Genomic DNA, 21,955 nt, shown 5'->3' on the forward strand with positions numbered 1-21,955 from the left:
CACAAAATGTTGAAAGAGCCATATTGGACCAAAAAAACAACAAACAAATATGTTTTGAGCTGCAAAAAAATTAAAAGCCTTATAATGAAAGCAACACATGCTGTATGTATCTATAATAGCTATATTAGCCTACTATCAAAATGATTAAGTTAACTACGAATACATAATGAGGCTTCATGATTAAATGTTTATTTTTCCCCGCAGTGCATCATGTCAAACGATGCCCCCACATGACTACTCTGTTGTGTGATGCTGCCTCAAGTTTAACTTCATTACAATATTAATGAATTATGTTTCATTGCTTTGATAAAATTAAAAAAAGCAGATTTTACAAGTTTTTATGAGGATTTGAAAAGACAACAAAATGGAACGTGCATAACGTGCCCCTTATCTGGGCGATAGAGTGCAATAAAACGCAGCCTGCATTTATAAAAATGAAACCTCAGCCCACATACCTGCATAAATGCGCAGTCTGTTCAATGTCGAACACATCACAGGCAATTGAGTATGCTGGCACTGAATTAATGTCCTTGATTTGTTGATCGGTGATGTTGCCTGCCATTCTAATCGTTCTTTCCTTCACTGTCTTGGCGGAGAGAGGCGTGTCATTTTTTTTTTGTCTTATCCCGGTTTTGTTTATGAAGTCTGTAAATAGGTGTACTGATATATTAATGAATGACTCCATGTAGTCACCATCTGTGAACGGTTTGCCACGTTTTACTATCTCCCGGGTTGCAATGAAACTTGCAGCAGTTGTGGAGTTTAGACATACTCGGCTAGAGATAGTGGCTGCAAATGTAGAACGCCTTCCCTGAAAATGTTGTTCCACATTGCTCTTTTTATTATTTGACAACTTCTCGCTACAGAGCAAACATTCGGATAGTACTTCCGCATTGACAATGAATGCAAATAATTCGGTCAAAGAAATGTTGAATCCTCTGTTTTCCTCAGCTTTTTTTCTCTTTTTCCCTTTGTGATGCATGGCCTATAACAGCCGCCGGTTTGTTTAGCATCTTGGCCTGCTGATAGAAACGCGTGTCGCAGGCTATGACGTAATTCTTCGTTGACAGAAATGTTGAAATATAATATTTATTCTCCACATTTTTACAGCATTGCAAAATCTTGAAATTTTTTTGTCATGTTTGTCCCCCTACAAAAACCATATTAAAACGAAAAAAAAATTTCTCTCACCCATCTTTTTCCATTTTCAAACATTTTTGAAAAAGCTCCAGAGAGCCGCGGGTTGCCGACCCCTGGTCTAGCTGAAGCAACTTTGACCTTTTAATTTTAATCATCCTTGTTACGCGTGCATTGTATCTGACGACAATCCCCCCCTTGATAGCTAATGTCTATACAGTGCTCCATAAGCATCCTGTTTCTTTTGCTATTTCTTTGAGTGCTTTTCTCTCTAAGGTAGATTTACACGACCATGAGGTCAGAAGTCTTTCCCATGATTCTGAAGCGACTAAACCAGCTGTAGAGCATTTAAAGGCAAAGAAAAACCTTTGCAGGTATATCGTATTTGTTAGCTGCTAGTCAATGATGTTGAGATATTTATGAACAACTGACATTGTGTTTTTGTTTCTTTTTACCGTAATCATCCAAATTTAAACAAAGGCTTGAAATTATGGCTTCACAAGTCTTTTTGGAATCGATTATCCTATTAATTATTCCATTAGTTACACAAGTAATCACACACTACCTCGTACCTCAAATTATTGAAAGAAATCAATTTTCACTTTCTATTCAAATGTTTTGGCACCCACCATTATACAGTGGTAAACCAGTTTTTTTTGTGTTTTTTTTTAAAGCTTCCAGCAGTGGTTCAGTGGAGGCTTTCTGCATTGGGGAGAAAGAGGTCCTGGATGCTTTCAATAGATGGGTATGTGAATTGAACATATTATTTAAACAAATTATTATTGTTATCATTGTTGTTGTTGTTATTAGGGCCCGAGTAGCGACCGCTGCGAGGTCCCTTTTGTTCTTCTTCGGATTATTATTCAGGGTTCCCTCGGGTCCTTAAAAAGTCTTAAGAAGTCTTAAATATTTATTTTGACTCTCAAGGTCTTAAAGTCTTGAATTATAGAGTTAAGGTCTTAACTTTCATGTCTTTCCGATCAGTCTGGTCTCGTGCTTAATTTTCATTTTAACCACCGCACCATCTGGGGGCAGCACCTCGAGCTACGTGCTTGCAACTTGCATAATTTAATAACTGAAGAGGAATGCAATGCATTACGTTTGCGTAGCCTAGCTTCAAGCAGCAGAGTGAAAGTCGATTCGCGATGGGGAGTGTGTGTTTGGTGACAATTGGTTGAAGGACGAGAGGTATCCGGGATGGCTGATGAAAGCAGAGAACGCTCATGAAGCAAGGTGTACTGTGTGCCAAAAAACAAAACAGCTAGGGACAATGGGTTATAAAGCGCTTGATTCCCATGCTAAAGCGGAAAAACACTCAAAAAAAAGTAGCATGCCGGAGAACTAGCTTGCCTATAAGTATGTTTACCATCACTACTGAGCCCAACACGGCGAACTTCACCCTTCATCTTCCACTCAACCACCGGCAGCTTCGCCAGGCAATGTCTTTGGCTGTTTTGCAAATGTAGACACACTCAAGGCCGAAATATTATGGGTGTTGCAGACAGTTAGCCGGCACCAGTCTGTTTTTTTTAAATTTGTATGTGGGACCGAAATCTAGAAATGACCTGAAATACATGTCAATATACAGTTTATACAGCCACTTAATCACGTCAGGATGGAAAGTCAGGTCCAGATTTGTGTCCATCTGACAAGTCTTAAGCTCTCTGATGAGCTGTTCAGCCTCACCACATCACTTGTGGCGCTCACTGTATGTATGTTTTGGGTTTTTTTATGTCGTCATTAGCTCTTAAATTTTCCTCTCAGAGGTCTTGAAAAGGTCTTAAAAGTCTTTAAATTTGCTGCTAGGATATGTGCAGATACCCTGTGTAGGAAGGTCCGATGACAAGTGTGGAAGGAGTGGAGAAGATGATCTATAAGTACCCCCGCAAATGGTTGGGAATCCCCCCAAGTTTCATTTCAGTAGGTCTGTAGATACGATTAGGGCAGCTTCAACTTCCTCTGTCATTGGTGGTGGAGGAATTTAAGGTGGCCAAGTGCAGAGTTGTAATGACATACAGAGACTCCAAGGAAGAACAAATCAGACGTGGGCAATCTCACAAGATCAGGACAAAAGTGGGCGGCTGACTCGTTGGTTGCACAAGTAGAGAGCTTGTTGAAGCTGCTTGACATTATTGGAACACCATGCAGAGGAAGACAAGGACTGGTAACTTCCCATATCCAGCAATGACGGAAAACAGGAATCAAGGACGAAAAAGCCATCTAGGAGAGTGTATGGTGCCTGGAGGAGGAAGGTCGAAGGGCAAAAGCAGTGGGAACCTACCCAAGAGGAAGATCACATAGGGAGATCTATGTAAACTGGAACCTTTTTGTAACTCTTTCCTGCTAAGATTGGTGTATGATAGACTACTGACACCGACCAACTTGCACAAGTGGGGCTTGAGGGAGGACCCTTTGTGCAAGCTTTGTAGGGAGAAGGGGTACCATGGCACACATCCTGTCAGGGTGTAAAACAGCACTCGTCCAAGAAACAGGTGGTGCCAAAACAAGGTGCTCATGACACTCGCTAACAGTTTGGAGCATGAGAGACGAAAGAACCGACAACCTCATGGAAAGACAGTACCATCCATCAAGTTTGTTTGGGAGGGACAAATGCCACCAACCAAAGTAACAACAGGAAGCAACATGCTACAAAACACCCAATCATGGGAAATGGAAAGGTAGACCTGGGGGGAAGACTGCATTTTCCCCCGGTTTTCCAAAAAACCCTGAGGCCCAATGTGGTAATGTGGTCTGAAGAGGCAAAGAAGATCATCCTCATCAAACTTTCAGTCCCGTGAAAAGAGGGTCGTGAAAAGCCGTTTACGAGAAAGAACACCAAATACCAGGATCTCTTGCATGACTGCAGGGGGAAAGGATGGCAAGCTTGGTTGTTCCCAGTCGGGGTCAGCTGTTGAGGATTTCCTGCCCAGTCGGTGTGGAGGATGCTCACAGCCATAGAAATGACGGGGAGGGAGAGAAAGATAGCAGCTCGCAGGATGGGGGAGGCAGCAGAAAGATCCTCTTGCTGGTTATAGAGCAGGAGGGAGGAGCTTAGCTGGAAATCAGGAGGAGCACATGGGCAGTGATTTGGCCACCACTGCCGGCCTGCCAATGGGAGGGTGTTGTGGTCCAGGGTCGAAAAACTCGCTGAACTTGGTAACCACCTGATGAAATCAACTCCTCCTGGCCAAAGCTACATTCACCAAAAGTGAATGAAGTAGAACTAACTTTTCGATGAAATTATAGTCACCCGACTGAATTCTCTTTCTGAGAAATGGTGAGGCAGTCTCCCAGGGAAGTTCACAGAGTATGGTAGTATAAAACAAAAAGTAGGTGGCAAGCATCCAACCAAGGATAACTGGTTGTTACGGCCAAGTATACTGCAGTTACAACAATCAAGCTAATCAAACAATTTTGTTTCTAAGGAAAGTGTCACTCCTGGAGGTGGGGCCTGTTGACAGGCGCCTGGTGGTCTCGACTACACCCATGGGGCTTGGCTGGGCTCATTCTGAAGCGGCAACATGGGTCCCACTTATCTCTTACCACCTGTGGGAGGGGCCATAGGGGTCAGGTGCAGTTTGAGCTGGGCCAAAGGCCAAAGCCTTGGCGCTCTGATCCCAGGCTACAGAAGCTCTTGGGACATGGAATGTCATCTCTCTGGCAGGGAAGAAGCCTGAGCTTGTGGATGAGGCAGAGAAGTTCCGACTAGATATAGTTGGACTCGCCTCCACACACAGCTTGGGCTCTGGCACCAGTCTTCTTGAGAGGTGTTGGATTCTAATCCACTCTGGAGTTGCCCGCGGTAAGGGGCACAGAGCAGGTGTGAGCACGTACGTTGGGGTTTACCCCAGTGGACGAGAGGGTAGTGTCAGAGATATCTCTAAAAGAAGACTAGGACAAGCCTAGCTGCTAAGCAGCAAAAAGAGTAACTCAGACCAGCCAAGATTGACTTTTTCTATACCATGGCATAGAGAAAAAGCTTCGGCGAACGAAGTTGTGCGTTTCCTGGCACTAATTTACTGCTCAAGCGCCCCTGCCTTGTTTTTATTCATTCAAGCAAAGCATTGAACATTACAAGACATAACAAAAAGAGCCAGTCGGGCGCCACCAACAGCTGTGCCAAGGTCCCAGCTCACAATTTCCTGCGTCAACAGCTTTATCTAAGGACTGGGGCGAGATGAACTAGGACTGCACACATGGATAGCAATGCACACTATTCTAGACAAGAAATAAGCACATAATGATAACAACCTATTATATGATTTCCTTCACAGGTAGCCTCTCCGCCTTTGGGTGGGGGGATGGGTCCAGACTGTTGTTTGTGCTTACCCTCTCATTCTACTGGGGAATTTCAATGCTAACATGGGCAACGACAGTGAGACCTGGAGGGATGTGATTGAGAGGAACAAAGCCCCTTATCTGAACTCAAGCAATGCTTTGTAATTGGACTTCTGTGCTTGTTACAGCTTGTTGATAACACCACGTTAAAATATAGGTGTGTCAATATGAACACTTGGCACCAGGACAACTTAGGCCGCAATTTGATGATCAACTTTGCGGTTGTGTCATCGGATTTGCTGCTGCATGTTTTGGACACTCGTGTAAAGAGAGGGGTGGAGTTGTCAACTGACCAACTAACTGGTGGTGTGTTGGCTTCGATGATGGGGGAGGATGCCGGTCAAACCTGGCAAACACAAACGTATTGTGAGGGTTTGTCTGGAACGTCACCTGTCAGAAGTAGTTTATACTCCCACCTCTGGCAGTACAACATTCTGGAATGGCCATCTCAGTCCCCAGACCTGAATACTACTTACAAATCTGTGGCTTTAAATCACACCACAGACTTTCATGATCGGAAACCATCAAACCTGACTGAACCAGACATGTTTTGTGAAGAGGAAAATACCTTTTGCTAGATTTCAAGAGTCCAGACCCTCATTGGAAGCCATAGGAAGCATTTATGTAGAGGCTGCTACTGGTGGAAAAGGAGGTTCTACTAAATATTGATATCATTTTTATGTTGTGGTGCCCCAATTTATGCAATTTCCTACTTTTGTTTAAATATTTATTTTATGCTTTCTGTAAATGCTATGAACTTCATTTCACTTCTCAAATATCCTAGTGTTTATCTATTATATATTTTACTGAAATTGCTGATCCGAACCACCAATGATTTATAAAGGAAAATGTTGAAAATGATCAGGGGTGCCCAAACTTTTTCACTTTAAATGTCTCATGTCCCAATAACAATGGTCTAATGTAGGATTAGCAGTTACGTGTTTTTTAGGGTACCACTCAACCTAATGCAATTCATATGATCTCTCAACTTTAAAGCCCCTTTTCAGTGAGGGGCTAACACTGGCGTGTGCCTGTGAGGTTAGCGGCTGTTCTGATTTCCTCAGGGTTCATTCAAGGTTGTCAGAGTTGGCCCAAATTTGGCCAGAGGTTGACAGACATTCACCTGTTTTGCTCTTGTCTCTAAAGTTTTGAACACTTTCGAAATTTCCTTGCAACAAGAATAATGTGACCTTGAATGAACTCAGAGAAGATCACCATCTGCTTCTTTTGTGGACACTCCAGTGTTCGGGTCTCATTGGGATTTAGGCTTTTTCTTATGATTACTTGCTCATTTGTATGATTCATTGGTTTATTGTATGATTTTTTTTTTTTTTTTTTTTGGTAGCTTGGCAAGCAGCTCTCCGAGACAGTTCCTGCCAGTGGGGTTGATGTTGTGGAGCTAGAAGATGAAGGCACTTGTATTCGGTTCAGCCCACTTTTGACAGCTGCAGGTAACAGATATGTAAACATGATTTATTTAAATTATAAACATGCACCATTTATTTTACATTTTTTGGTGCAAATTTTGTAATTCCTCCACATTTACAGATATGGGCACTCAACCTGAGGATGTTGAGAATCTGGTTAAGTTGTTATTTGAGCTGTTGCCCTTGATGTCCTCCACATTGTCCTTGAGACAAGACTTCAAAGAGGAGACTCACCAACACTCACTCTACCTCAGATATATAGATGATCTTAGCTGGCCAGGCCTAGGAGCTGTCAGGTAAGGCTTAAAGCTGACTTGGATACTTACAGTATTAGCTCACGTTTCCACAAACATTTTAATTCAGAAGCACACAAATATCACCAATGAAAATAGATAATCATGAAGTAAGCGTGGAACAATATGGATTTTTTTCCCCTCATGACCTACAGGTAAAAATTTCTGCCATCCATGACTTTATAGCTAAAGTACACTTGAAATGGGAATCATTAGGTGGTGTGTCATCATCAGGATACAGCTTGTGTCTCCTTTTGATGTCCCCAACAGTGTTGGGAGTAACACATTACAAAAGTAATAACTGTAATGCATTACTTATTACTTTACTTATTACTTTAGCGTAATAAGCTACATTTAGAATGGCAATTCCAAATTTTCAGTTATGGTGGTGAGAGTAATATAAAAGTAATCCAATAGTAGTGTAATGCAATACATTTCAATTACAGTATTAGCGCGATGTATCTAATTACTTTGAAATGACAGTAATAGGTAATAAACTAGAGCTGCAAGCAGCTATAACGGGCCTTCGCAGACCTGAACAGGTTGAAGTATGAACAGTTCGAGGTATGAACATATTTGGGTATGAATGTATTTGTGCATATGCAGGCGAACTGTAGAAGTCAATGTTTTAGTTAAGGTCAAATTTTCATTAGTATTTGTTCAACGGGTGCAACTAAGTAATTGGAATCGTAAAATCTGTAATATATTATTCTCTGCCAAGATTCTAGCACTACGATGGAATATGTGTTTGTTGATGACTGTAGGAAATGACTTTCATTCAATGTGTGAAGTCGTGACAAGAGGAGATCATCTGGGACAAACTACATCAGCATTTACTGTTACGATAAATCATCGTAATGAGCACTTCTGTATCGGCCATGGCCATTATCAAAACATGGTAATTTTTGGAGGAAATTAGGCGTGTCTGAAGGCCTGTCTGAAAAAAATTCAGTGATATTACAGTAATCCCTCGTTTATCGCAGAGGTTACGTTCCAAAAATAAAGCGCAAAGTGAAATCCGTGAAGGATCCAGCTTTATTTTTTTCATTCTTTTACAATGCAATACTAAAGTATAGAATAAACCCAAAAATCAAAACCTGTTTTAAAGCCGCAAATTTGTTAGACCATGAGTCTAAATGATACTGTCAATTTTCAGATATTTTAAAGCTTGTTCGGCTAACTTGTTTAGGCCCTGATAAATGTGATTCATTCGGGAGAATAATAATAATAATAACTAGAGCTGCAAGCAGCTATAACGGGCCCTGGCAGACATGAGCACGTTGAAGGATGAACAGTTCATATAATGAACATATTGGGGTATGAATGTATTCGTGCATATGCAGGCGAATTGTAGAGGTCAATGTTCTAGAAAAGGTAACATTTTCATTCGCATTTGTCCAACGGGCTCAACTAAGTAATTGGAATCGCAAACTTGGTAATATATTTTCTGCCACGAGATGATTCTTGCGCTACGATGGAATATATATTTGTTGATGTCTGAAAGAATTAACTTTCAATCAACGTGTGAAGTCGTGAGAAGATGACGACACCTCGCAGTGGTCACTGCTTGGGCCCTAATAATAATCCGGAGAAAAACAAGAGGGCTCTCGCAGCGGTAGCTGCTCGGGCCCTAATAATAATAATAATCCGGAGAAAAACGAGGGCTCTCGCAGCAGTAGCTGCTCGGGCCCTAATAATAATAATAATAATAATAACTAGAGCTGCAAGCAGCTCTCAAGGGCCCTCGCAGACCTGTGCACGTGTGTGGGTATGAACAGGTCGGGGTATGAACAAGGACTATGAATGATGAAAAATTAGTTGTAGATGACTTCAGTGCAGGACCCTTATCAAGTTTGTCAAATTTAGAGAAGGTGGGATAATGTGGGCGGATTTACTGCAGCTTGTATTGTTACAGTAGTGTGACTTTACACTGTCGTATAGGCCACGCCCATTATCGAAATATTGTACTATTTGGTGGAGGGCATTAGGCGTGGCCAATGGCTTTTCAGACATTATTTAAGGGATATCAATTTAAGGGACTCTGCAGAGTACATAAAACCGTTAAGGAATTGCTATATTTTTTGTTGCCACTAGGTGTCGTACGTATTATGATAAAAAATAGGCTTGTAGGTGTGTTTCACATTGGACACCCATCCCATATACGAGATCATCTTAAGTCCAATTACAGCAACTTTTACCGTTTTGGCGAGACATCGGACTTTTGAGTTGGCATAGAGGCCACGCCCTCTATGGAAAAGTCATAAGTTGAGAACCTTCATTTTCCACTCTGTCATAGCTTTTCTGACCATTTTTGAGTTCATTTAGTCAAACAGGCATTGCACAGTACATGAAAGTGTAAAAAAAATTAGATTTGTTCGCCACTAGGTGGCGCTGAAAATGATTTGGAAGTTTATCACATAGCTGTATTAGGGCATGACTTTTAAAGACCCTGAAGCGTTTCACATGGTTTGAAGCTGAAACAGCTGTTATTAAAGTTTTTGTCACTCTTGGCGAAGGAAATATTCAAAATAATTTGAAGCTCCGCCCACATCTTACAAGTCATGGGATCTTCACAATTTTTGGCATATTTGTGCCGCTATATCTGCTAATAGTCCATGCCCAAGTAGAAGTTAATCGGGTGAACCGTTTAAGAGAAAAAGGCACTAGTTTTAGACCAGCTAATGTCTAAGAATGGGGCAAAATTGTACAATATAAAAATTCATAACAATTTTTCTGTACATCCTAGCCCAGCACTTCTATTGACTTTTTTGTAGGTCTTAACAGTCCTTCATTTGCCTAAAAAGTTTCATAGCTGTAGGTCAAACCAAACAGAATTTACCGTAATCTTTTGACGAATGACATTTTTCCAATGTGTGAAATTGTGAGAAGATCAGATCATCTGGGTCAAACTACAGCAGCTTTTTACTGTTCCGATAAAACTTCGGAATGAAAATGGACGTAGAGGCCACGCCCATTATCGAAACTTCGTAAAATTTGGTGGAGGTCAGCAGGGCTGTCTAGAGGCTTGTCAGACTTAATTTCAGCAATATTACTTCAAAGGGCTCAGCTAAACACATAAAAACGTTAAAAAATGCTAAACACATAAAAACGTTTAAAAATGCTATATTTTTGCCTGCCACTAGGTGGCGCTCGCACTACGACAAAAAATACGTTGAAAGCTGTATTCCGCATTAGAATTCCATCAAATATATGAAGTTTAGTATTGGGTCCAAATACAGCAACTTTGTTCATTTTGGCGAGACATCAGACTGACATTTTCGTTTGCCACGAGGTGGCCTAATAAGCAATTAAAGAAATTATTAAACACATGTGTTAAGGACTTAAATCTTCATGTGTCTGAAGTTTCAGATTTTTCTAAGCTTGTACAGCTGAGTTATAAAGGTATGTGTCACATGTGGCGAAGTAAACATCTAAGGCATAATATGAAGCCCCGCCCCTAACATATTTGATGGCGGATCACAAAAATTTGAAACCTTGTGCCTCTCAGTCAGATAAAACACCACAGCAAATTTGAAGTTGATTGGGTCAAGCGTTTAGGAGAAAAAAGGAGCAGTTCGGGACCTGCAAATGAGCAAAAACAGGTCAAAGGTGCACATTCAAAAATTCATAACTCTCTGTACATCTGAGCACATGGCTCGCGCTGACTTTTTTGTAGGGCTCGAGGTCCTACATAAGGCTACAGAATTTTGTAGCTCTAGGTCAAACGGGCCGGGAGCGAGAGGCTATTTTCCAATCATAAGGCCATTTTGGGGCCAATTACAGCCACTTTTTTCGTTTTGGCGAGTCATCTGACTTTGAGGTGGCGTGCAGACTACTACGCCCATTATCAAAAAGTCGTAAAATTTTAAAACCCTAATATTCCATGTCTTAATGGTCTTCTGACCAATTTTCAGTTATTTTACTCGAACAGACTGAGCACAATACATGAAAGTGTAAAATATGACCTAACCCTAACCTATTATCAAGGACACTACACATCCTGAAGCTGTTTGAGCTTCTGCCATCTGGAAGGCGGTATAAATGTCCCAAAGCAAGCACCACTAGACTAAAGTTTGTTTTCCAAGAGCCATCACCTAACCATTCAGAGCGTGCATGCTCACTCAACATGCTGTGCAGTACCCTTTTTATACATTTTAATTCTCATACAGTATCTTATTTTTGGTTAAGTTTTTTTTATTTTATTTTTTTTTTTTATGTCTTGTTTGCACTTCTTGTTACTTTGATGCATGCTCTGAACAGGAGGAAGCTCTCCAAACTCATTGTACGGCGTACAGTGACACTAAATGGCATTTATTCATTCAGCTTTCATTCATCCATCTTTTGATCTGCCACAATAACACATTGTATCTAAATAAAAAAAAAAAGGTGAGAGCTTTTCTCTGATCATTTTTAGGTGGGATTAAATTGATGAATTTGATCAGTTATTGTCATGGTCTGTTGGATTTATGGTGGTGGGTTTATTTTGAGGGGCTCTGTTCTTGCGTTTTTCATAGTTTCTGTCAAGCTTGTGTCACCCCGCGTTAGGTTTGATTTGGTCCACCTGTCTGCGTTTACCTGCCCTTCGCGTGTCCACCAAGCCGCTTCCCCTGCTTATTGTTTCCTCTCCACCTGTTGCGTGTGGGTAATTAGTTTGTGTGTGTATTTAAGCACAGTTTTTACAGCTCATGTAGGATCCTTGTCGCAAGTCATGTGTGTCCTAAGTCTCAGTTCCATAGCCTTTTGTCGTAATTAGTCGGTATATCTCTGTACCACCCTGCCTGTCTGTTTCGCCAGCCTGCCTATTCCCCTTTTGGAGTTTTGCCATCCTGTTTTTCCCTGCTTCTGTTCTTGCCAGCCTTTCACAAAATTAAAAATGGACTTCCTCACACGCTTGTTGCCTCATAGTCTTTCTGCATTTGGGTCCTCCTTCACCACTACCACGCCTGCCTTTCTCCCTGCCTCACCTGACCATGACAAGTTATTATCAGTTGTTAATTAATCTTGTCATTTTTTAATTATGTTGACAGCTCTATAACACACCTTCCAATCCAGTTTCTGGACTTAAAATTACTCACTGATGGCTGAGTGGTTGAATAGTTTTGGTTTGAAAAAAAAAAGTAAATTTTAGCTAATACACCATTACTTCTCAAGACCAGGTTTTCTGATTTATCCCATACTGCTCAGATATGAGCCTCAGGTGGAGAGAACTGGTGAAAGTGGGGGAACAAAGCAAGTCAAGAAAATAAATGCTGAACTGCTAAAGAAACTGCGAGAGTTAGACACTGACATCATTTTCTCCACTGGTGGGTACCTCTATATTTTATGTTAATTGGAATTGGTAAGAAAATTAAAATAGCTAATTTGAATAAATCAATCATTTCTTTTCATATTTGTTTTTCTTTATAGGCCCAGAAGTAGCCAGAGAGGTGGACTGCATCTTTATAAGCATGGTACCAGATAATCTGGATGTTTCAGAGCTTGTGGAAACAATCGTGATGCTGGGCCGCGGCATTGAAGAGAATAGAAGAGTAATGTGCATTCCGTTATTTGTCTTCATCTGTTCCATCCATCCGTCCGTCCAGGGTTGGGCAGCAGCTTGAGCAGAGAAGCCCAGACTTCCCTCTCCCCGGCCTCTTCGTTCAGCTCCTCTGGGAGGACACCCACGCGCTCACAGGCCAGCCAGGAGACATAGTCTCTCCGGCTTGTCCTGGGTCGATCCCTGGGCCTCCTCCCAGTGGGACATGCCCGGAACACCTCCCAAGGGAGGCGTCCGGGAGGCATCCTAACCAGATGCCCGAGCCACTTCAACTGGTTCCTCTCAATGCGGACGAAAAGCGGCCTGTCACCTGAGTCCCTCCCAGATGACCGAGCTTCTCACCCTATCTCTAAGGGAGAGCCTGGAAACCCTGCAGAGGAAACTCATTTTGGCCACTCGTATCCGGGATCTCGTTCTTTCGGTTACAACCCACAGCTCGTGACCATAGGTGAGGGTAGGAATGTAGATCGACTGGTAAACAGAGAGCTCTGCTTTTTGGTTCAGCTCTCCCTTCACCACGACAGACCGAAGTGGATGCTGCACCGATCCGCCTGTCAATCTCCTCTTCCATCTTGCCCTCAGTCGTGATGAACAAGACCCCAAGGTACTTGAACTACTCCACTTGGGGCAGGACCTAATCCCTGACCCGGAGAGGGCATTCTACCCTTTTCCGACTGAGGACCATGGTCTCAGATTTGAAAGTGTTGATCTTCATCCCAGCAGCTTCACACTCGGCTGCGAACTACTCCAGCGAAAGTTAGAAGTCATGGTCTGAAGAAGCCAACAGCACCACATCGTCTGCAAATAGCAAAGATGCAATGCTGAGACTCCCAAACCGGACTCCCTCAACGCTTCGGCTGCGCTTAGAAATTCTGTCCATAAAAGTAATGAACAGAATTGGTGACAAAGGGCAGCCTCAGAGGAGTCCAACCCTCACTGGAAACGGATTAGACGTACTGCCGGATATGCGGCAAACTCTGACACATAGGCACTGAACAACCCGTATCAAGGTGTCTGGCACCTCATACTCCCAAAGCACCCCCCACAGAGCTCCACGAGGGACAAGGTCGAATGCCTTCTCCAAGTCCACAAAGCACATGCAGACTGGTTGGTTGAACCCTCAATGCACCCTTGAGGACCCGGCCAATGATGTATAGCTGGTCCACTGTTACACGGCCAGGAGGAAAACCACACTGCTCCTTGTGAATTTGAGATTCGACTTCCTGGCGGACCCTCCTCTCCTGCACCCCTGATAGACCTTACCGGGGAGGCTGAGGAGTGTTATTCCTCTGTAGTTCGGACACACCCTCTGTTCCCCTTCTTAAAAAGGAGAACCACCACCCAGTCTGCCACCGCCTCTCACCGCGGGCAACTCCAGAGTGGAAGAGAGTCCAACCCCTCTCGAGAAGACTGCTACCGGAGCTCAAGCTGTGTGTGGAGACGACTCCGACTATATCTAGTCGAAACCTCTCGGCCTCACACACAAGCTCAGGTTCTTTCCCTGCCAGAGAGGTGACATTCCATGTCCCAAGAGCTAGCTTCGACAGCCTGGTATCGAGCGCCAAGGTCCCCTTCTTTGCCCACTGACCAGCTCACAGTACACCTGACCCTTATGGCCCCATGGGAAGGGGGAGCCATGTTACCGCTTCAGGCTAAGCCCGGCCGAGCCCCATGGGTGCAGGCCCAGCCACCAGGTGCTTGCCAATCAGCCCCATTTCCAGGCCTGGCTCCAGAAGGGGGAACCGGTGACCCGTGTCCAGGCAAGGGTAACCTGGATCTACTGACAGGGGATGCTGTTGTGTACCTTACACCGAAAAGATGTCTCTGTATGACTTCTTTTTCGAAAGAAGTATCCACATGACGTCTTTTCATCTGTGAAGCCCTTTGAGACTTCGGTGATTTAGGGCTATACAAGTAAAATTTGACAGATTCATTAAAATTACTGAACAGTGAAGAACGTATTAAGTACTATAACTAAGAATTTTGCAGGTCTTCACAGTCCCGTCCATCCATCCATCCATCAATTATCTTCCGGGGTTGGGGTCAAAGAAGCCCCGACTTCCCTCTCAGGCCAGCTGAGAGACATAGTCTCTCCAGCGTAAAATGGGTCGTACCCAGGTGGGATTGTACCTGGAACACCTCACCAGGGAGCCTTCTGGTAGGCATTCTAACCAAATTCCCAAACACCCTCCTCTGAGTCTTCTGAACGTGGAAGAGCAGCAGTCCCTCCCGGATGACCGAGCTTCTCATCTTATCATTAAGGGAGAGTCCAGACTACCCAACTGACAGTCAAATTCCTTCTCTAAGTCCACAAAACACATGGAAATTGGATGGGCAAACTTTCATGCGCCCTCGAGAATCCTCCTGAGGGTGTAGAGCTGGTCCACTGCTCCACACCGGTACAAAAACCACACTGCTCCTCCTGAATCTGAGGTTAAACTTTCTGACAGATCCTCTTCTCCAGCACCCCTGAATAGACTTGACCCGGAAGGCTGAGGAGTGTGATCACTTTATAGTTGGACCCTGGGACACTTCCACCCTGGTCTGCCAAGCCAGAGGTGCTGTACCCTGAGGTCCATGCGATGTTGCAGAGGCGTGTCAGCCAACATCAAGAGCCTTTGGGAACTCAAGGCTGATCTTATCCACCACTGGGACCTTGCCACCAAGCAGTTTTTTGACCACCTCAGTGACTTCAGCCCCAGCAATGGGAGAGGCCACCTCGGAGTTTCCAAACTCTCCTTCCTAAGAGGAAGACGTGTCGGTGGAATTTAGGTGATCTTTGAAGTATTCTGCCCACTGTTTCACAACATCCCTAGCAGCACCCCATCTCCACTGTGCACGGTGTTGATGGTGCACTGCTTCCCACTCCTGAGAAGCCATCGGGCAGATAGTGGTCCAGAATTTCCTCGAAGCCATCCAGTAGTTGTTTCCATAGCCTTACCGAACTCTTCCCACACGTGAGTTGGACTCCGCTTGGTCAGTTGGTACTTACCTCTGGATTCCCTCATGCCAAAAAAGTCTGACAGCATCTTTTTCCACTGCTATCCACCAGCGGGTTCAGAGCTTAACGCCATGACAGACCCCGAGGGGGTTCTTTAAAATCATGTTTTGGAAAATTATTGATGCACAGACTAAAGGGAACAGTAAGAAACACATCGGACAGCTTAGCTTACACTGCAACTCAATTGTAAATTATTTTGCTTGGACTTTACAGTTGTATGAAAACGTTGACACCCCTGGTTATTTTCAAGATTTTCCCTTATAAATCATTGGTTGTTTTGATCAGCAAATTTAGCGAAATATATTGAGAGCAGACAAACAGTGAAATTTGAAAAATGAAATGAAGTTTATAGGTTTTATAGAAACTATACAATAATTAAACGGAAGTAGGCAGGTGCATAAGGTGGACAGTTGAGGTTGCTCTCATTGTATCTTCTCTGAGAAGTGGCAATCAGGAGCCTCAAATCAACTGTCAAATGACCTGAGAACAAAGATTGTTATAAATTGTGTTTTGAGTAAAGGATTTGTAGCACTTGTAATGCTGCAATATGAACTATGATGTTGGTATTGAATTATAACTTAGGCTAGTGCAGAAGATCTTGACTCGGCTAGGAGGAAAGTGAGGTGCTCAATGATGAAAACGAAATGCATATAGTTCAGAAATGTGTTATTATTATGTACAGTGAAGACAAAAAAATAATACAACGGAATATATACAATATATACAATGTGCACAGGGCGGTAGTTGGTTGGCTCATTCATTCAGTGAGTCACACGGCAGGTGAACGCACTCGGGGCCCTTCGCTCGTCATCAACGGGAACCTGGCCTGTATAAAACAGGACCAGCAATAAGTAATATGATAATCTAACATTACACATAATTCACTATGTAAAATAGCATTTTACAATATCACTTTGATAAATCAATATCATCATCAAAATTGTCATGTATATTAAATAAAATCCTTGGGTTTTCGATAGCAGTGGTCACACAGTTTGTCACTGCACAGGAGTACTCCATGTTACACATTCAAGCATCGGATACATAGGACAGACACAATAGCCTTATGGCATTAGCCCGGTAGTGACAAAACAGCATGCTGACTCACCAGTCCCTTGTTTACAACAACTCGTGGCGTGCACAATTGCTCATGAGAAGGGCGGAACATCTGCAATGGTGACAGCACAACAGTTACCGTCGTGGTTGAAAACGATTATCGCGGATTCAAATCGGCTAAGTGCCTTACCTGTGTCTGCTATGGTCCTTCCCGCACCAAACTCACGAGGGAATGCTGGGCGCGGCCATGTTTAAAAAGACGTGCGCACGACGTCTCGCGGTCGATCTCGCGATAGTTGAACTCGACGGTGCAGTCTTGTGAAAATGATATCGGAGAAATCAATTTAGGCTAGATAATAGCAAGGTATCGAAGAAATTAGCTGGGTCACAGATTACAAAAAAAATTAGCACAGAGATTTCCGCTATCAGTTTCAACTGTGAGGAACCGAGTGAGGAAATAGAAGCCCTAACTCTACAAGCACATTTCAAGTTAAGGCCTAAAGTGCCAGGCTAAGGAAAATCTCAAATAAGCTGAAGGATGATGACAACAGTCAATTCAACCCTCAGACCAGCTCCAAAAACCTACAACATGATCTTCCTGCAAATGCTGTCACTGTGTTAGGATTAGGGTTAGACAAGCCAGCTCCATCTTGAAATAAGATATTGTGGACTGGTGATACTAAATTTGAGTTTTTATGACAAAACATGGGGTAGTATGCATGACGGAAAAAGACCACAGAATTCCAAGACAAACACTTGCTACCCATAGTAAAATTTGGTAATGGTTGCTTCATCCTGTGGGGCTCTGTGGCAAGTGTAGGTACTGGCAATCTCATTTAAGTTGAAAGTTGCATGGATTCAAGTCAGTATCATCAGTTTTTTCAAAGGATGTTCAAGAATCAGCTACAAAGTTGAAGTTCCGCCGGGGCTCGATACTTCAATAAGACAACGACCCTAAACACTGCTCAAATTCTACGAAGGCAGTGGTGTCCAAACTGCGGCCCAGGGACCCATTTGCAGCCTGTCATCCACATTTTTGCGGCTTGCAGCATCTGCTGAAAATACATTATGGCACAGCCAGCTATGCTAAGCTCTGATGGTAGACACCGTTAAAAGCGTGGACATTTTTTTTGACCTCATCACTTTTCATATTAAGCCTTGAACTAGCAGTTTTTTTTAAATAACATTAAATAGGCAATGTGTAATTGCTTGCCTGGTTGGAAATTTACTGTGTTTGAAGAGTAAAAGTAAATAAAAAGAAAAACGTGGCCTTTTCAGCTGTCTATTTTTCTGTATGCGGCCCTGACAGGAAAAGGTTTGGACACCTCTGTACTAAGGCATTCACAAGTACTATGGTCTGGTTTCTTTTGGCCCATAAAATAGGTAGAATTGTCTGCTTTTGGCCTCTAAAAATGTGGAAGCCGCCTATAAAATAACCTCAAATCAAAGCTCAGAGTGCACTTGGAACACATCTTGATTGCTTCATTTCACAACTTTTATGGCAGTGCACAGAGTTAGAATGCTAAAAACAGTGCCAATGTCCAATGAAATGAATAGGGCCTGACTGTTTGTACTGCAAACTGTTCATGTAATGTTGATGATCAGATCACATTGTATGACCAGTTTATTCAAAAATATAAGAAATCCCAAGGAGTCCAAATACTTTTCCCCCCACTGTATGTAACAAAAACATTCTAAACTACACAAGCTTTGGTTTGTGCATTTGGCTAATCAAGGACAATTTTGCCATTTTTTTTTTTGAAGGAGAGGTAGTGTCACGGGTATCAATGCTTGAAGATTTTATCGTCAATTGGGGGTTGACTATAAAGTGCACATAAAATCATAAAATATGAACTCGCCATTAGTGAAGTTTTATGTTCGTCACCCGTCTCTCGTCTGGGACTTTTCCCCTTCCAATGATTTCTGCCTGTGTATTACTCATTTGACTTATTTGTGAGTGAAATTTTGGTGCTCAAGTAACCAAAACAAATCGAACAGAATCAGGACGATTTTTAAAATAAAAGGTTTTTCAAAATAAAATAGATTTCATACTGGGATAATACATAAAACCGAAATAGTTCTGTTCTGTCCTCAGTATGTGTCAGAACACATTGACAGATAGCAAACAGCCTTCAAAAGGAATCAAGAGGTTAAATGATACATAAATACCGTATTTTTCGGACTATGAGCCGTGACTTTTTCCTTATGGTTTGTTTGAGCCCTGCGGCTTATCTGCAGTTTTTTTTCACCGGCCAAGCAAACGTGTATCTGTTCAAGAAGTCAGTTTATGAAACAACTAGGAAATAGAACTCAAAACATGTGAATCAATGGCTGTGCTCAAAAAGTTTTAAAATACTGTATACTATTAAAAATATAAAAAAATGTCTAAATTGAACAATATCTTGTATAAAAGTTTGTGATGTGTAAATTTGATATATGGTATACAGTATATATGATTGTATTTATATGTTTGTATATATTCTTTAAGTGCTGTGTGTGCAATGTTCACTAAATTAATCTATCAATTAAACAATGGGAGACCGAATGCTATCAAAGTCTTGAACTGCTATTTAACTGCAGTATTCTGTTGGTGAAATGTAGGTAATGTCGATCAATTTTCTATATATATAATGTTGGGAGTAAACATACAGGCATGTTCAGCCTGTTAAAAGAGAGAATGTTGCAGCTGGTATACAATTAAAAAAATATATATTTCAAAAATATATTTAAAAAAAAAATTAAGCTTTCATATACCACCTTTTTGCATAAATATCTGATGTTATGACCTGCAGCTTATAGTCCAGTGTGGCTTATCCGTGGCAAAAAAATGTTTTTATGCTCAATTTTTGCTGCTGCGTATTATTCACAATACAAACAAATGTTTGTAAATGTTTCAACAATTCGAAATGAATTAAATGTATGAAAAAACAAGCATCACACATAAAAGAAAATAAAAACACAACTCACAAGCTATTCTTTTGTGGGCACAAACAGCAAATGGAATTTACAAGAACATTGTCTAGTGGCTGTAAACACGGAAATCAATGTGTATGGACCGGCGGTTGGGGACTTTAGCGCTAGAGTAAGAACATGGTCACATGAAGAAAAACTGCATCAAAACACTTTTTGGTTTTGATGGTTATATTAAAGCAAGCTTGAAATAGCTGGGAAAATATTTTGTCATGACAACAGGCGTGCAACCGGACGGACTCAAATCAGTCTTAAAGTTTCTCTAACGAGGTGTGAAACTGTGGGCTAAAATACAGTATGTGCCACCAGAATATGAGTTTGAATTACTTTAGTTTGAATATCTTAAACTGAATTTCAATGACAAAAATGTAATTTGTGTTGTTTAACCTGTGTGCAGTATTTTGACTGTCATTTTTCTCATCATTTTCACAGTATATTGGCCAAACCCAGTGTATATTGTAAATTGTAGTGCCTATTGAATATTTTAAAAAGCTGAATAGTAGTTAAATAATAGCATTACATAAGTCTACTTTATTAATTTAAATATAATTCAGTATATTACATTTATAGTACATAATATTTTTTTATTGCTGGTTGTAGCAAACTACTGCAATATCTGACTAGATTTGTTTTCAAATGTAGCTACTGGAGAACATGGCAGACTTGGTGAGGAAAGGTATTCAAGAGGCAGAACTGGAGCTGCTAAAAGCCAATGATGATAAACTCATGGAAGAGGTAAGTAAGTTGGCCTGCATGATGTGTTTCCTAAAAGTCAATAAAACCTTGCTTTACATCAAATCAGAATGTATATCGTTTTGCTAATTATGTTTCCCCAAAAAGGTGGGAACCATAATCTTTTTTTTTTTTTTTTTTTGACGTGAAAAAACAATTGTCTTTTTTAGGGCATGCTGAGACAACTTCCTTTTGTTGGTTCAGTTTTAAATTGGTTTTCTCCTGTTCAAGCTTCACTTAAAGGGAGGACCTTCAGCCTTACGGCAGGTTTGTGTGCACATTAGTATTTTCTGATTGTCAGGAGAGCTAAGGTGTTTATTTCGGGGTAACTTTTAAGATATATAACTTACCTACATTGTTTGTTTCATTACCAATTATTGAAATTTTGATTTGCAATTATTGCCTAAGGTTTTGCAACTGAGGGCCCTGTTTTGATAGACAGGCATTTGTGTGCTCTTTGTAAAGAATGTGTGCATCCTCATCTTGATGCCAGCGCAGGTCTAGTCTTCTGTGTATTTCTGGTGGTGTTGCACCAGTCTGGGGGTACTGGCGCGTATACAGTCCTCCTCAACTTTATTAGCACCCCTTCATTTTTTCTCATAATCACTACAATTGCTTCAGAACTAGATGAAAAATGTACCACATTTATATTATCGGTGTCTCTTAATTGTTTTTTCAAAGTAGTTTAACAAAGAGAACTGTTGTTCAACTTACATTTTGCCATTTAAAAAAAATAAAAATAAAACATAGCATTTGCAGCTAAAATGGCACCCCACTTTAACCATTGTGTTTTTTGAGTAACATTTTTTGGACTTTGAAACTTTTTTTTGTTTCATCAAAGATAAAGCTTTGAAAAAAAAAAACAACACTTTGAGAGTTGAAATTTCTGTCAAAAGAGGTCAAAATTAAAAAAAGACACCAAGATTTCGTCTCCGTTTCAGATTGGCGCTCACATAATGATACCCCAGAATGTGATTTGAATCTATTTTTTGTCCCATTGATGCCCATTAAAAATAGCCATTTTCCATAGAGTGTAAACCTGTTGTTTTGTCATGGATTTCTCGTGATTACTGATTGAATCCTTTCAATGGGACCTCGGCTGTCAGTCAAAAGGAACTTGACGAGTTTAACGCGACTGATCCAGTAAGTGGCGCCAGAGCCTAGTTCGTGAAATTTTTCTACAAACAACTCGCTGCACAGTGGGAGTATATTATTCAATAAACACAGTATGGATGCAAGAGGAGTATGTATGTGTGTTTTGTGCATTGCTGCTTGAAGGGGTTATATTTGTGTGTGTGTTTTTTTTTTTTTTCAGTGTGTGCTTCTGCATCTGAGTTTGGTTTGCTAATGCAAAGGTCCACGTCCGTGTTAGTTTTGCATATGCAAAAGAGGGTAACCTGCGAGTCTGCATTCATGCTAAAATATTTTGAAGGTGGGCGTGTAAGTCTTTAAAGTATAGACTTCA

General features: G+C 41.5%; 1 protein-coding gene across 4 annotated transcripts in view; it reads left to right on the forward strand.

Moving 5' to 3' along the window:
* The window catches only part of pdxdc1 (pyridoxal-dependent decarboxylase domain containing 1), a 158,437-nt gene that overhangs the window by 49,036 nt on the left and 87,446 nt on the right, over positions 1–21,955 (forward strand). For 3 of the 4 annotated variants that reach the window (XR_015868125.1, XM_088436402.1, XM_088436401.1), the window contains exons 15-21: positions 1,812–1,882; positions 6,821–6,926; positions 7,024–7,198; positions 12,380–12,498; positions 12,602–12,723; positions 20,401–20,493; positions 20,661–20,757. Coding sequence is in view for 2 of the 4 variants with exons in the window: in XM_088436402.1 (XP_088292528.1) it covers positions 1,812–1,882; positions 6,821–6,926; positions 7,024–7,198; positions 12,380–12,498; positions 12,602–12,723; positions 20,401–20,493; positions 20,661–20,757 (783 nt within the window). In the remaining 2 variants the exon portion in view is untranslated. The remainder of the gene's footprint in view (positions 1–1,811; positions 1,883–6,820; positions 6,927–7,023; positions 7,199–12,379; positions 12,499–12,601; positions 12,724–20,400; positions 20,494–20,660; positions 20,758–21,955) is intronic. The other variant, XR_015868126.1, reaches the window with a different exon arrangement.

The sequence above is a fragment of the Hippichthys cyanospilos genome, chromosome 16 (genome assembly GCF_059441005.1).
Source record: "Hippichthys cyanospilos isolate Australia breed blue-spotted pipefish chromosome 16, RoL_Hcya_1.0, whole genome shotgun sequence".
Lineage (NCBI taxonomy): Eukaryota > Metazoa > Chordata > Actinopteri > Syngnathiformes > Syngnathidae > Hippichthys > Hippichthys cyanospilos.